The sequence below is a fragment of the Ictalurus punctatus genome, chromosome 3 (genome assembly GCF_001660625.3).
Source record: "Ictalurus punctatus breed USDA103 chromosome 3, Coco_2.0, whole genome shotgun sequence".
NCBI lineage: Eukaryota > Metazoa > Chordata > Actinopteri > Siluriformes > Ictaluridae > Ictalurus > Ictalurus punctatus.
This window is the reverse complement of record NC_030418.2, coordinates 18,541,696-18,558,592: the sequence shown is the minus strand read 5'-3', so window position 1 is coordinate 18,558,592 and position 16,897 is coordinate 18,541,696. Positions and strand designations below refer to the sequence as shown.

General features: G+C 36.8%; 1 protein-coding gene across 2 annotated transcripts; it reads right to left on the bottom strand.

Moving 5' to 3' along the window:
• Positions 1–14,617: 14,617 nt before the first annotated feature.
• nkx3.3 (NK3 homeobox 3) lies at positions 14,618–16,407 on the bottom strand. Of its 2 annotated transcripts, none has more exons than XM_017463170.3 (2): positions 15,780–16,407; positions 14,618–15,514 (listed from the first exon to the last, which is right to left on the bottom strand). In XM_017463170.3, exons 1-2 carry the CDS (start codon positions 16,075–16,077, stop codon positions 15,057–15,059), a joined length of 756 nt encoding a protein of 251 aa, XP_017318659.1. In that variant the 5' UTR covers positions 16,078–16,407; the 3' UTR covers positions 14,618–15,056. The 2 variants fall into 2 exon arrangements, with proteins under 2 accessions (XP_017318659.1, XP_017318658.1); XM_017463169.3 differs by having other exon boundaries at positions 14,618–15,529; positions 15,780–16,377.
• Between the last annotated feature and the right edge of the window lie 490 nt (positions 16,408–16,897).

The following is a 16,897-nucleotide window of genomic DNA, read 5'->3' as shown; positions in this document are numbered from 1 at the left end:
GCTGTTTTGAGAACCAAAGTAGGCCCTACCCAGTATTAGTATAGTGTTCATAATAGTGTTCTCTAAATGTATATGCTTTGGATGCTCCTGTCAAGAATACTCCCTCTTAGAATGCTGAAAGTTTGTATATGTCATTTCATTTGGCAGAGAATCTATTTGTCAAGAACACTTACTAATAACAACTATACCTCAGTCTTTACAAAGTAGAGGTGAAGGAGTGTCTAGTCAACACTATACATCACTGTCATTGAGACTCTTAATTCATCCACTACAACAGGGCTACAGTAACTGTTAAGAATGTTGAGGTTCTCATGGTGAATATGATGGGTATGAAACTGTCTGGGATTTGACAAGGCATTTGATCAGGTCTTTTTGCCCTTTCAGAAAGGCAGCTTAGGGGAGACAGCATGGCGCCCTGTTCCCTCTGTGTACATTAAAAGCAGACACAAAGCTCTCCATGCTGTGAGGAGGCTGAACAGGGAGTTTGGTGGATCTGGGTGCCCTATGCTCCTCACTGTGGCTCTGAGGAATCTTGATGTCTGAGCGGAGAGAATCTCCCAGGGCTGTCTTGTCTAAATAAGCTATGACTGAGTGAGCTCCCTTACTGCATTAGGCACCCCGACTCACTTATCTACTACAGACTCAAAACTAGAGCCATAACGTCACCTAATGCCAAAGTGCACACAAATGCTGGGGCTCCCTGTAAAAACCTGCCATCATTTTGTTAAATAGTGTGATAATCACAAAATGGATTTGCAGCAAAGGTCCTGTCATCTGACCATACAACACCAGAGGAATTAGCTTCAAGTACTGAACTAAACTGTCAGTTGTCTTATCACACTCTCACCATCATTCACTTTTGTAGGTACCGAGTAAAGTACTATCTGTATGCACTACAATCAACAGTGTTTGACAGATTTTAGGCATGCATTATGTTAAATGCTAATGCAAAATTATACCACAGCACTGTTGAATTCTATCATGACACCATTCTGACACTTTAGTTTTTGTAATTTAATATACAATCAGTGCATATATCCACTGCAGATTTACACTGCAGTTTTGACTGTGCTTATAAATATGAACCAAAAATATGTATTCACAAGCATGTTTAAAAAACAAAATTGATAGGGAAGAAAGTGCTCAGACACAATAAAGAAATATATTAATTTTTTTTATATATAAATAAATCAAGTTCTAGATGCAAAACAAATCTCATGCAAATTGCATCTGGTTTCAATAAGACTTTGCCATTGGGTGGGAAGATTTCGCGCAACAAGTACGTACTATCGTGGTGAAGGTGAAGGAGCTTCCTAAAGTTCTCAGGGACAATACTATTAAATAACATTCAAATGGAAAAAGCTACAAAGCCATCGCAATAACCTTAAACATCCCGGTCTCAATTGGAGCAGATGGAAAGTTAGAATCACACATAATTGTTCCCAGACAGCATACGAAATTGCTCTAAGACTCAATTGCTAAAGCCTGGCTAAAATTTCATTAAAATGTGGCACGGAAATGTTTACCAAAGTGTCTATATTATTCATCACCGTTGGTGAAATTCAAATTTTAGGAAATCATATTGCCAAATATTTCACTGAAATGTTGCTCTGTTTGTTCATTAACACAAAATATTTTTGGAGGACAGTGTAACCTGTGTGAAAATTTTAATTAGAAAGTCAGGGAGCAAAAGCAGGTCTTTCAGCTCTCTAAATACAGGAACGCTGATTGCCAGTGATGTGTGTATATACACTATACTGTATGGCCAAAAGTATGTGGACACCAACTGTTATACCGATGTGTATGTGCATAATGAACATCCCATTCCAAAGTTGGTACCCCATCTGCTGCAATAACAGCCTCCACTGTAGGCTTACCACTAAATTTTGGAATGTACCTGTGGAAATTTCTGGCCATTCAGTCACAAGAGCATTAGTGAGGTCAGACATAGTCCAGCGAGAAGGCCTTGGCCTACAGTCGTGTTTCAGTTGATCCTAAATATGTTTAATGGGGTTGAGGTCAGGGATCTGTACAAGACACCCGAGTTCTTCCACATCACCTTTGGCTAATAAGGTCTTCATGGACCTCGCTTTGTGCACAGGGGCATTGTCATGCTGATACAGATTTGGACTAGGTCATGTACATCCAGTAAAGAGAAATCGTAATGCTACAGCACACAAAGACATTTTAGTCAATTGTGTACTTTCAACATTGTGACAAGAATGTGGGAAAGACTCTTATATGGATGTGATAATCAGGTGTCTACATACTTTTGGACTTTCCACAACCGACGATTTGCAAAAAGGAATGGGTCAAAACTGAAACACAATGCTGCAAAAAGCTAATTGATTCTTATTGTAGATGTCTTGAAGCTGTAACAGGCAACAAGAGAGGCTGGTGAGGGAGTGACTATTAATTGCTGCAATGATGTAGGTGATAACAGGAAGTAACATCTGATTTTCCATAACAGTAAATGTAACTGTAATTGGTTCAAGATATGATGTATTCATTAATAAATCAAAACATGAAATAGTTGGCTAATTGCTGTGGAATAAGAGGAATTAAACACTTTGGGATGTGCTGTTATACGAAAATAAGCAAATTCAGGTTAACACATTATGCCCTACCATGTTTTATTCCTTACTTCTTACTGTGTGAAAATGCTCCATTTGTAATGAAAACACACACACATGTTGTTTCTGCCCTGTGAAGTCAGTCCTTAGGAAACCCAAACCTTGTGTCTGGCTCTCACCACCATGTGATTTTGTGAAACAAAATTGAAAGTGCTGCCTGAATGTTACACAAACCCTTTTCTTCAAGTACTGCCTCTGACTGCGAATCTGTGCGAACTTGCAGCCCCATTTCCTTCAGTCAGCAGCATCATGCACTACACACACAAGATTAAAGATGGAAAGAAAGATATGTACTGGGGGAAGAAAAATGAACCAAACTTTCTGCAACACTTCCTAAAGACTGAAGACCTTTGGGGTAAAATTAGATTAGTTGCACAATAAAGGAAGATAATGAATGTATAACACCTGGAGGTGAAATGTTTTTCTGCCCATGTTGATCTCACGTTTGTTGAATGGAATGTGTGTTGATAGAAGATCTGTGTTTAACCCACCAGCCCGATTGCCTGTCTGGGAAAAACAGGTCCGTCTTTCTGTTGCTGGCTGCTCTCCACTGTGCCTGGTTTTCTTGGCTCAGAGTCTCTGTTTTACATGACAGAACGCTTTGCCCTTGACTTTGCTGTCACCCTCTCACTCTTTGTAAGAGGGCTGGGCAGGGAAAGTATGTGGGAGTGAGATGTACTGATTCAACTTGATCTATGTGGCATGCATTAACTTTTCTTTTTCTTTCTCTTTGTCTGTCTCTCTCTTTCACATTTCCACCCACATTGAAAGAGTATTTAGCTCTCCACCGTGTAAGTGATTAGTCCAGTTTAATTGTGTAGAAAGAAAGCAATACAAAGAAATCCAGAAACTCTGTTTTAAATATGCACCCGTCTTATTTAAATATGTCCCCTTAGTGAGCTCATGTTACGTTTAGACAAGCCTGGTGTCACATGCCTGGCAGTACATGGTGTTAAAATAAATATGGATGTTCATCCATTGTTGTCTACAAGAGTGTTTAGACAGTAAAATGTCCATTAATGTATTCATTTAATCTACTGAATTGAGTTTTTCACACTAGTGCTGTTTGTGGTTTTTTGTTTTGTTTTGTTTTGCCACTGTGTACATTGTAACTAAGGGGTGAATCTTCACTTGTGTAACTTCAATTATATACCTTTCTTACTACAAATTATGCAAAGAAAGCAAACAGCAAAACATATAGCAGTATACATGAAGTATACATAATACCCCCAGTATACTCTCTCTCTCTCTCTCTCTCTCTCTCTCTCTCTTTCTCTCTTTCTCTCTCTCTCTCTCATTGACTGTAGATTTACACTTCCTCTTTCTCTGTAATTAATCTCTCTCATTCTGTAAATTTGCTTAGTTGTAAAAGTTCATTTAAAGTAAATTCATCACCAAGCAATGAAAGAAGCATTGTCATGGTCTACTGCTATATTCAAAAGATGATCAATCTATTTTATTTTTTTCCTTCTCAGCTTCACTCTGCCTGGTGCTGGGACACAAATAAACCAAGAGATATCTCAGCATGAGATACTACTCAAATACTTTTCTGTGTAGCTTAGGCACATAAATATGTATTTTCCTCTCAGAGAACTGGGTTGCACAGGGTGAGTGCACTTGTCAACACTGTTAGGTTGTTTGGGGAGGTTTTGCTAAGTTGGGATAGAGGGTCTACACCATGTGGGCTTATGGAATTTCTCCCAGCTGAAGCTAAAGATGATGTTCACACGCAGACTAGTTCCTATGAGGCAGAACTGCAGAGGGATGGGATACAGCTGGTACATTTGTGTGTGAAGATGTGGCATGAAGCCATGGACAGTAAGACTGCTTTTATAATATACTGTAGATTACAAATTATCTAACAAAAATTACCCTCATCAGCATAATCTGTAGAATGACCCCATCATTTTGACTATATGCACAATTGTATTTAAGCATTATAGACCACGGAGGAGTAACATTTTGCATTGATTCCAATATTTTCTCATTTTTCTGTTTATTCCAGTATTTGCTAGTTCTCGTGTTTAGAATATTTAAGATCCTGTATTAGGAACTGAGGTCAGAGTAGAAACATAAAATGCTTCATTACTAATTTATTTCTTAATTACTTATTTATTATGCCATGCTATGATATATCAAATTTATACTGTATGTCAACTTACTGTTATACAGTATTGTGCAAAAGTCTTAGGCGGCCTATTTCTTTAAACACTAATTATGTCTCAGATGTTTATTTTATGATGTCTGTATTATTGGGTCAGTAAATAAAAAAACATTTTCAAACATCAATTTTCTAACTAAAATCAAATGTTTGTATGTCCATAAAGAAGGCCACATATTATGTAATAGGCCACTTTTTAGACAAAATAAAAGAATGCTGACTGTCAGTTCTCCAGCAAATCTCCAGTAGAAATCTGGCACATTCTCCAAGATGCTTAGAAAAACTTACAAACCGATTTCCTTATAAAAATGGTGTAAAATGTAACTATGCCTACTGCATTTTTAAAGACAAGGGGTTGTCCTGCCAAATATTGATTTAGTTTAGTTTAGTGCTGTTTCTTTATAGTAGCTTGTAGAAATGTAGAAAATTTCATTCTCTTTCTAGGCGTCTTTGCTTTGCAACATTTCTGTACATGTGCCTTATGTACTTTTGCTCATATATCCAAGAAGTCGTCCATACAGGGACAGCCCACATGTTGTTCTTTTTTATTTAAATTGTTTTCCTTTAAGAGTTTAACAATGTGTGTGTGTGTGTGTGTGTGTGTGTGTGAGTATGTGTGTGTGTGTGTGTGTGTGTGTGTGTGTGTGTGTGTGTGTGTGTGTGTGTGTGTGTGTGTGTGTAAAAGGTAAAAGGATACGCCACACTTAGCATTACATAAAAGAAACTCATGCAAGACTTGATATGAAAAGAGCACTTCCCTTAATAAATTCAGCTTTTTGTAGTGCTGTGACTGTTAATGGTCTCCAGTATTGAATGCATAATAACTGGTCTTGTAGCAGCAAGCAAACTGTTGGCATCTGGGCATGGCCTCAAAGGAGAAATGGCTTGGTAAGGCAAGCCTCCTTTAGCCTGTTGTGTTCCAGTTTTTTTAAGCTTCATTCATAAATGCTGTGTATATATAGGCAATAAGAAAAATATCAGGTATGTATGTGTTCCATTACAGCCTATTACCTGTGGTTTTAAAAATGATCATGTGCTGGCTAGAGAAGGTAACTCTGGTTGGGAATAATATGTTGTGAAATGACTGTTCCTGACAGCAAGAACGAGTACAAACTCACCCAAATAAAATAACCTGTGAGCTGCAGATTTAAACATGCATGTCCTTCCAGTGGATATGTCTTTTCACCAGGCTGGTGGACCCCTGTAGAGGTTAACCAGACTAACAAAATGGATATTCCAAAGAAGCTGTTTTGTGTCCCACTTATTTACTTTTTTAAGCTTCCTTCAGAGCATAAAGCTGTATTCGCCTGGACATTTATTGAGGTTTCATGCATTAGTTAGCACAAACAATAAACTTGACTGACAAGTCTTTTCCATAGCTTTTAAACCTGACTTACATTTAGCAAGAATGACAGAATTGATTTGTAAGAATAAAATAATGGGAAACATATGCAGAATTTAGGTTCTAGAGATTTTTAAGGCTTTACAGCACATAGTTCAAAGGTGACAACTTACCCAAAGTGTGCAGATAGATGCATATAATAAAGAATTTATTTATTTATTTACTTACTTACTTACTTACTTACTTACTTACTTACGTATTGTTTTCTTGCTCATGCAAAACTAGTATGAGTGTTTTTATTTATTAATTTTTTGTTGTTGTGTTTTAAATAAAGTGCACTACATAGATTCAAATTGTCAGTATCATATAATCTGTCAGTTGCCAGATTATATGTAAAAGTAACCAGTTAAACAGGTGCATAGAGTTCTAGGTGACAGCATGTCTGTAGATGGTCAGGTTCAAAGTTCAGAAAACGTTCCATTGACGCTCAATGTCTGGTCTGCACCTGTGAAGTACAGCTAGACAAGTTGAGACCTCACAATCTCAATCCTACCCATTTCTTCTGAGAGGAAATGACCCAAAGATTCCCTAAAGGTGGAACTGGATATTTTAGCACTGTTTACTTTCTTACAGACATTTGTCACAACAATAGTAGCCTATAAGTAAGTAAGTAAGTAAGTGTGTGTGTGTGTGTGTGTCTGTGTCACTGTGTCTCTGTGTGTCTGTGTGTCTGTGTGTCTGTGTCTGTGCATGTCTGTGCCTGATAGTTTTTTCTTGGAAAAAGATCTGACATCTACACGAATCACCATAAAGAAATAATAAGCCACTGGGCTCTCAGATGTAAAGACAGAGGTCAGAATTTCATATAACCTTTAAGGTGCTGCAAACTGTGATCATTTAGCTCGTAAAAATAAAATAATTTTTTTTAATAAAAAAAAAAACTGCAGAAATGACTTCTAAAACTGAATTCATGAATATCCTGCTATACTTTGACTAATTATTGCATTCGAGGACATTAATAATTTATTTAATAATAATAATTAATTTACAGAATTTAAGGAAAGGGCTAAGGAATCCTTTAAAAACATACCACTGATATTCATGCTTAAGACTGACTTTATCCATACTTTTTATTAATGTGTAGTGAACTGAATATGAACGGAACGCCAATGAATCATCTAGGATTTCCAAAACATAAGTTCACGGTTGGTTATATTTTGAATTATTTGATTTTTGCACACTTCATGAGAGTGATATACTTGCTGGGGGTGAGTGTGTAAATGCACCTAATGAAATAACTGGAGTTAAAGAATGTATTTTGCCTTTTACATCATATCTGTTAGCATTTTAGTTACACCCATAATACCTATATCACACACCCTGCTGTGGATTGTAGCTTGAATTGGCTAATACTCAAGACCTATTTCAAAATAATACATAATCACACATATAGTCTGTGTGAAGAACAGCAACCTTTATTCCAGAGAACTTTATCTACACTCCCATAAGACAGAACCAGTTCAAGGCCAGACAGTCTTTGTTCAGAAAATTCTTGTAAATTTTCTCTTGACTTGGCTATAGCTCAGTCATATGTCATGCATGTTACCTGGCTAACCACAAGGTCAGTAGTTCCGAAAAAGCACAAGGACACAGGGATTCATGCCAAGTCTGAGCTGGTAAGAAGCTCTAAGAGGCTCTAAGTGGACGACCTATCTGAGTAGTGATAGGAGACGCTGCATAGTGTCAATGCTTTTCAATGCACTCCTTGTTTTCCCTTATCTGTGGTAATTAAAACATTTAAATTCCTTACACAGAGCTCAGGGAGTGAGAGATCAGCCTGTTGGGAAGTATCTTGAGGAAATGTAACAGGTTGGAGGATATCAGCCTTCTCAGCAGGCCATCTATGGCCAGTGGAGTGGAGAAATATTCACAGCACAGTGCCAAGAAACACCATGTTCCCACACTCACAAACTTATTGCACAACCAAACAGGGAAAAACCTTTTAAGCATAGCAAAGTAATGTCATTTTTATGTCACTATATTATTTTAATCCCCATAATATGGCATATAATTCACTTGTTCTTCTTAATAGGCCACTTTTCTGAGCATTTGATTCAGAATGCTTACGTTTTATTTAGGCAAATGTGTGGTACACACATCAGTAAGTATGCATGTCCTGGGTGGGCCTATTTGTTAAGCAGTCACTCACTGACCTTGTCTGTGACCTTCTACAGTGCTTTAGGAAACATTAGTGAAAGAGATTGTTTCAGTGGCGTCCCATACCATGGAAACATCCACAAGAAAGTAAAGAGGAGGGCTCAGATCCTCATCACCTTTTTTCCATGGAATTAAATCCTGATGACACTACAAGGCTGGTGGGGATTAACTGTGAACAAAGAGGAAATGTCCATTCCATTTTTTAGTTAGCTTTGTAAATCTAAGTTCTCAAGATTTATATTATATAAAGCTTAAATACCACTTACATTGTATTTTTGGTCACAAGAAAATTGAATTGTTGAATTATGTTATGTGGAACTAAACAGGAGAACCTTAGTTCAGTTTTTGCTAGAAAAAAATGAGAGTAGAGGGTGATGGATTCAGTATAGCTGAGGGAGTTCATCTCTTATGGTTTCTACTGTAAATGTTTACATTCCACCATACGGTGATGTTATCAGCTAATAGTTTCTGGAGCAGTCCGAACAGCCTTGTGGGATGGATTTTTGGCAGGGGTGGGGGTGTATGCAGTATGGAAGAACTTATGTGGTTTAGAAGACAGGGTCACTGGGAAGCTGTACTCTCTCCAAACAAAGGTATTAACTGCAGCCCATTTCCTTCCTCTCTCTTGCCCTTTGCTGAGCCTAGGTGACCGCATTAATTCTTTTACCACAATGGTGCTGTGCAAAGTGCTGTGAGCTTCCTCTTTCAGTCCATATGTTCTCACCTGGAAGCTCGTTGGCTTAGTGAGTCTCAGACCTAAGACAGTGAGTGTGTGTGTGTGTGTGTGTGTGTGTGTGTGTGTGTGTGTGTGTGTGTGTGTGTGTGTGTGTGTGTGTGTGTGTAGATATTCATTATGACTCAGACATTTCATTTAAAGTGCTAAAGTCTATTTTTTGTGCTATCTTTCATTGTGCAGTGAAAATCTTTGAAAGACATTGGCACACCCCGGAAATAATAAGGTTTAGGCTATGTTTTTTTTTCATATCAAAGAAAAAAGAGATTTCTCAACAATATTAACAATGAGAAATGTAGCTAATTGCACAGTGTGTGAAATGACTCTATCAATGAAGAACAGTCCCTCTTTACAAAGCATTTTGATGCAGTCTACCGAAACAGAATTGACTGAGAAACGTCAAAGCCCTGGATTGTGTGTCTCACATTGCCTTTTTGTCACACCTATTTTAGTTCCCTGGCAAATCACAAGGGATTATGGTCTCTCTTGTGTGTGATATAATTGAAGGGATTAACTTTAAAGTAGGTAAAAGTGATCTAGTCAACGCTAGAATTCTTCCAATTTGTCAGTCGTGCATTTGTGTCTGTGTGCGTTTGCATGTGTATATGTGCGTGTGAAGTACGCTTGGGGGGGGGGGGGTTGGCTAAGGCTTGCTCACACTGGTCCACACAAAACCAAAAAGCAATGCCCTTCACATTGAAATGAAGTGTTTGCATACTTCTCTGCTATGCATTTTTGCATAAATGCAGACATGTGTACTGGGGACTTCATACATGTGTATGTATATGTGTGTACACAAATATTTATCTGTATATATTCACATACACACACAAACATCCATGTATTTATTGTGTATCCTTGTAACTAATGGTGTAAGAAGGACAGCACTTTATACATACATGTGGTCCCTGCATTTTAAAATTTACCCTGTAAGCAATTGTGGTATAGATTAAAGAGATTACATTTGTACACTTAACGGATAATAAAGGAAATATTTAAATCTCTACAGTATAATCAGTTTATATACATATATTTATATATATTTACATTATATATATATTTATATATATATATAAATATATATATATATATATATATATATATACATATATAATTTATATTCATATAGATGCACGCACACACACACACACACACACACACACACACATATATATATATATATATATATATATATATATATATATATATATATATATATATATATATATATATATATATAAAACAACCCCAATTCCAAAAAAGTTGGGACAGTATGGAAAATGCTAATCAAAACAAAGAGGATTAATTTGTTAATGTGCTTTAGTTTGTATTTAAACAAAAAACATATAAAGACAAGGTATTTGATATTTTACCTAATCAACTGCATAGTTTTTTTTTTAAGGTAAATGTTTATTGATGCTGGAGACACGTTCCAAAACAGTTGGGACAGGAGCAATTTAGCACTAATAGCGATGTGACAAGTTGAAATAAAAAGGTGATGTGAAACAGGTGAGGCAATCATCTAATCCAAGTATATAAGGAGCCTCCAAAAAAAGGTCTAGTCCCTCAAGAGCAAGAATGGGTCAAGGCTCACCATTCTGCCAACAGATGCATCAGCGAATAATCCAACACTTTGAGAACAACATGCCCCAAAGACAAATCAGTAGGATTTGTGGCATTTCACCTTCTACAGTGCACAATTTAATTAAAAGCTTCAAGGAATCCGGTCAAATCTCTGTGCGTAAAGGGCAAGGCCGAAAACCATTTCTGAATGTGTATGATCTCCGATCGTCTGGGTATCCTGACATGGGCTCGGAAATACTTTGGTAAACCTTTGTCAGTCAACCACTGCATCCACAGATGCAAGTTAAGGCTTTACTATGCAAAGCAGAAGCCAAACATCAACACTGTCCAGAAGCACCGCCGACTTCTCTGGGCTCGGTCTCATCTGAGATGGACAGTAGCACAGTGGAATCGTCTTTTGTGGTAAGACTAGTCAACATTTCAAATAGTCTTTGGACAAAACAGCCGTCGTGTTCTCCGGGCCAAAGAGGAAAAGAACCATCCGAGCTGTTATCAGCGTCAGGTCCAAAAGCCAGTGTATGTCATTGTGTGGGGATGTGTCAGTGCCTATGACATGGGTAACCTGCACATCTGTGAGGGCAACATTAATGCAGGAAATTATGTACACATTTTGGAGAAACATATACTGCCATCCAAAGCAGGACAACACCAAACCACATTCTGCCCGGATTACAAGCTCATGATTGCGTAAGCAGAGAGTGCGGGTGCTAGCATGGCCGGCCTGCAGTCCTGACCTGTCTCCGATTGAGAATGTGTGGCACATTATAAAGGGCAAAATAAGGCAACGAAGGCCCTGTACAGTTGCACAGCTAAAGAAATGCATAACGGATGAATGGGGGAAAATTCAGCTTGCTAAACTTAACCAACTGGTGTTATTAAAAGAAAAGGTGATGTTTCACAGTGGTAAACAGTCGACCGTCCCAACTTTTTGGAGTATGTTGCAGTCATCAGATTTGAAATGAGTGTATATTTTCAAAAATAAATAAAATTCACAAAGTAACACACCAAATACTGTGTTAATAATGTGTTTTCAATATAGTACAGGGTGAATTGAATTTTCAAATAACTTCTTTTTTCTTTGCGTTTTCCATACTGTCTCAATTTTTTCGGAATTGGGGTTTTATCTATATAAAGTAACCCTTTAAACGCCTATCTTGTTCAGTTATTCGGGTTTTCTTAAAGCATATTATTAAAAAGTTCTTATGAATGGTTCAGTAACCAAAGTGAAACTACACGGAAAAGTTGTATAGTTGTGAATGAGGAAGGTAGGTCTGGACCTGCTGATTTTAAAGAAAATACATAAAACAATAAATATTTGTATTTAAATAAGATAGTGATAATAAAATATGATGCCTCTTTGTTTTTCTACCATGGCAGAGTCCTTATAGGGTTAAAAAAATAAAAAAATAAATAAAAAATATCTAGATATTTAGATTGGACTCCAGAGACGCTTCTGTCAATGACAATGATTTTGAAAGTGCTTCAAATTACTATATGTATATATATGTAGCTTGTCATTGTCTCATAGCAATGTAGACACATTTATTCTAAATCTTTCTTCGTATAGCATTAACACATATTTATATGAATGAAATGGTTCAAAATGAATAGCAGGTCCTATTTTCGCAAATTTAGGAAGTCTTACAATTATGGTGAGCTTATGCTGATGGTTATTTTGATTTACACCATTTAATAGACACACAGTGTTACAAGAAGACGTAAAAACTTTTCAGAAGTGACACTGCTTTGTTTCACAACTAAATTCAATTATTATGTAATTATTACAATTATTTTGAGAATTTAAATGCGGTCATATTTTGTATGTTGTTTCATATACCTAAATGTCAGTTCTAACCTAAATGTCAGACTTCACCAAACCCTTCCCCCAAACATAGCCTGGTGTTTTACTGTTTTTATTTTATTTTATTTTTTTATTTTTTGTTAAATAAACATGAGTGAAACGAGCTGCTGAATTTTCTTTATGATTGTTGCTTTTTGTCATTAAATGTATTGTTTTATTTTTTACTGGTTGTGAATATTGTGAATATTTTGTTTACATATTACGGCATTTGATCACTGTGTCATGCTGAACTACCAACATATCACGCAAAAGACTTTTCAGTTAACGCTTCTGAGTGCCTTGGTCTCACTTCGTTATGAAGGTGTTGGCCTTTCAACAGCACATTATTAATCTATTCTGGCCAGACTCTGTGTTTTGAAACACCGACATGGTCTATTGACGGTATCTGAATCATGCAGAGGTGTGCAAAAGCCTCTTGAGCTCATAGGCCATGAATTCAGATATACTTAACATGAACAATAATAAAAACTATATAATTTTTATTTTCATTAACTTTTTGCTTATTTCTTTTCAACTCCGTTTATATTCTTTGTAAAAGACAATTAGCCTCCTCAGTGTCTTAGCAAATACATAAAAGTGTGTCTGCTGGTCTTAATAACACGTTGACAACATTGCGGAAATATTTCAAAACTTACACTGTAATCAGATGATTTTGCAATATATAATTTATATAATTAATATAAGTGCTATTAACAGCATCCAGGTCAAAATGTTTCCCATGCTTTTGCCTCAGCTAGGCCTACATGATGATAGACTTGTGGATGGAGAGCAGTCTCCACTGAATGTATCTGTCCCTAAAATGCCAAACAGGTCATGTGCCGTGAATTGAAATGAGGTAAAATGTGACTTTAACTGTATAGACAATATAATTCTCTTAGTAATAAGAGATAGATTGTTGTTTATTTTTAATGATTTAGATGATCATTTAAGGTCGCTATGTGACCACTTTGAACTCTGAAAATGTGTCATATGTCTATTTAAAAGTATTATTATTATTATTATTATTATTATTATTATTATTGTTGTTGTTGTTATTCGTAGTAGTAGTAGTAGTAGTAGAAGTAGTAGTGTTACTATTGTGGTTTTACTAATTTAATTTAAATAATAATCATATTTTTAAATAAAATTGCTTACTTGAAATTGTTTTGCTTTGTGTTTTCAATGAATATGTATCTAGTGATAATGTGAACTGAATAAAGAGACACTATTTGAGTTTCATTTAATGCAGAATTTTAAGGCAATTTAATCAGAATTTTAACTGTAAACCCGATATGCAATATTTGTAATGAAAATATATTACAGCAGTTATGTATTTTTATTTTCAATACATCGAAACCATTTGGATATTTATTGGAAGGAATATGTTTCTTAATTTAAAGAAGCGATGGGGATTAGTCAGTGCATCATAACTGTGGTGAATTTGATACTGTGTTTCAACATATTTAATATATTGTTAATTATTAGTTTATTTAATATTATTGGAATAAGATGTTTATTGTGATTTTGTGGTCTAAGTTTTGTTATAATTTCTTTACATTTCCCATAAAGGGATTTAACATCTTTGACATTTACAGGCATGTCGAATAACTCTACATATAGGCTCATATAAATAAATATAAAAATGCCAGTATTTTTTTTTTAAAAGTTAAATTAAGAATATATCTCTGTGAATAAAATATTTGTCACTGCATTTAATGCTGTGTTCAACAATGTTCTTTTGTCTATAGTGCATGATAAATTCAAATTAGCTTCCATTTTATTATTGCTGTCTATGCAAATGAGTGGCTTTATCGGGCTTGTGTATGCAATATTTACAATGACTTATTATATATTCAGTGGATATGCTAAATCCACGAGCTAACTCTGCATTTCTCCCCGATTTAAACCTCATCCTTCTTCATTTGTTTTAGCAGGGATAAGAGGCTTAAAATTTGCCTAAAGCGCAACAGAATATCAGGACTAAAATGGTCCACTGTTCATTTTACTACCTCATCATCATTTTCTCTTGAAAGAACACTTACAAACGTAACTCATCGCGTAAGTTTTCTATAAACCATATAAAGTGACATTTGACATAGACTTTCACTGTGATTTAGGTTTATTTATTGGTTAACTATGTCAAACTTCAAATAAACCAACTTGGATGGAAAACCCAGTTCATTCAATGTCGAGGTACAGTGTGCAGAGTAAACTTTTTATATGACAGCGGATCATTAGTGTACATTATTAACCAAGGGTGATAGAAATAAATCACAAATGGCATACAAAATTCGATTTTTATCAATTATTGTAGCTGTCACAAACAAAAATTTAGCCACTTACTTTCATCTCTTAAATATATAATCATTTGCTTTCATTTGTCAGAACAAAATCAAAAGCCATCGTTCAAGATCATTATATCTTTGGAGTCTCCAACCATTTAGCTTACAAAATTACGCTCTCTCCAGTGTCCTAAAATCATTTTTGAATAAAAAAAAAAAAAAAAAAAACCCGTGTTGCTTGTGAGTGGGAAGCAGAGGAAGGTGTCAGTACAGGTTTCCATTGAGCGCGCTGTTCGAGATCCAGGGCTGAACGCAGTACATGTAAGGGCAGCACTGATAAGAATGGTACAGGCGCATGTAGTGAGGCGGGAGGAAATCATCCGCTCCGTACTGCCTCTGGTCGTCCTTCACTAGCACTCTCACAGCCACTCGCTTGGCCAGTGTGGACGCCGAGGTAGCTGCGAGCTCGGCCGCCATCTGTCGCCGTTTCGTTTTGTATCTGCGGTTCTGGAACCAGATCTTCACCTGAGTCTCGGTGAGTTTGAGCGCTCCCGCCAAGTGCGCGCGCTCCGGGCCGGACAGGTAGCGCTGCAGGTTAAAGCGGCGCTCCAGCTCACACACCTGCGCGTGCGAGAAAGCGGCGCGGCACCGCTTCTTACTGGCTTTCGGGTGATGATCCGCAAAAGCACAGCTCTCCCTCTTCTCTCGCTCCAAATCTGGAACTTGCACATCAAGATCTGTGTAAGAACGGATAAAGTGATTAAGTGCGCCAAATCTCCGGACTTTTCTTGTTCGGTTAATGGAAAAAGCTTCAGGCTTTTTGTAGCGCATCTCTCAGCACGCTTATCTCCTATATGTCAGCCTAGAAGCCAATGTTAAACAAACGACTAAACTGGGTAGATTAGTGGAGTTTAGAAGCTACAGATTGTGAGACATAAACCCGTATTTCTTTAATTTTTTAAAAAATCCTCTAAATTCTAGACTTACTTTGTCTGTTTTCTATATGTATTGTCTCCTCTCCTGTAGACTCCTCTCCACAGGACTGTCTGTCCGATGATGTGTCAAGGTCGAGCGCACAGGGAGCGAGCCTGCTGTGTCCGTACACGATGCTTCCCTTTCTGTTTCCATCAGTGGATCCGGGACAGCTTATTCCTGCTACCCTCCCGAGCAGCTCTGCCTTCACAAGTTCGTCGCTGTATTCCCGGGACAGTCGATTAGTTTTCTGAGAATCAAGACCTCGATTCAAAATGTTATGTATTAAGAACGAAGAGTTGTCGCTCGCCATTTACAACATTTATATAACCTTCTGATCAGAAATATGTAGTTCCAAAAATGCTCCACAAATGTAGACGGTGCGTGGGCTAGATGTCACAGTTCTTGTTGCTGTCGTTTTTAATAATAATTATTATTATTTTAAAGATGCACACCCTGGCTTTCACTGGACGCATTGACGCAGTCTTCCACCTTTACTTTGGCTTAATTGTGGTGAAACTCCTTCTGGGCCAATCAACAAGCAATGTGTCAGAATAAGTCAAGCCTGCATCAACACTTTCTCCTCTTCTATAGAAATAGTGCGCCAATGCGCTGGCTGTGCCGTGTAACCCCGCCCACTCAGCCTCTTCCGCCGAGAGCTTTCAGAAGTAGGCCTCCTTAATTAAAGATCAATGCCATTTAACCATAGTTCATTTTGAGAATGCAGATTTGTCACTGAAACAGACTTGAGCGTGTGGTCTTACTGTAAACTGCGAACTCACTGGAGCACGGAATGGCTTTCAGGAAAGCAACTTTCATTTTATATGTGTAGTAGAAGGTATAAATGTTGAACATTAGCAGATTCTTTTTTATTTTACACAGAGTTGCCTTGAAAAATAAATAAAGAAAGAAAGAAAGAAAGAAAGAAAGAAAGAAAGAAAGAAAGAAAGAATGAATGAAAAAGAAATGATCCAACATCTAAGGCTAAACGTTTGTTTGGAAAGTTCAGTAGCTACTAAGATGTTTTTCTTTCATACTATTAAGTTAAACGTATAAAGAAATATTGTAATTTAGCGTGAAATTGTCATATCGCTGTATGGGGCAATGGGACCATTTATTAGTTCCATTCTTTT

Excerpts from the sequence above, each read along its gene's own strand:
- nkx3.3 (XM_017463169.3), bottom strand. The coding sequence starts at position 16,077 with ATGGCGAGCGACAACTCTTCGTTCTTAATACATAACATTTTGAATCGA. Across the intron at positions 15,530-15,779 it reads ACATATAGAAAACAGACAAA|ATCTTGATGTGCAAGTTCCA; the intron begins GTAAGTCTAGAA and ends GTTCTTACACAG.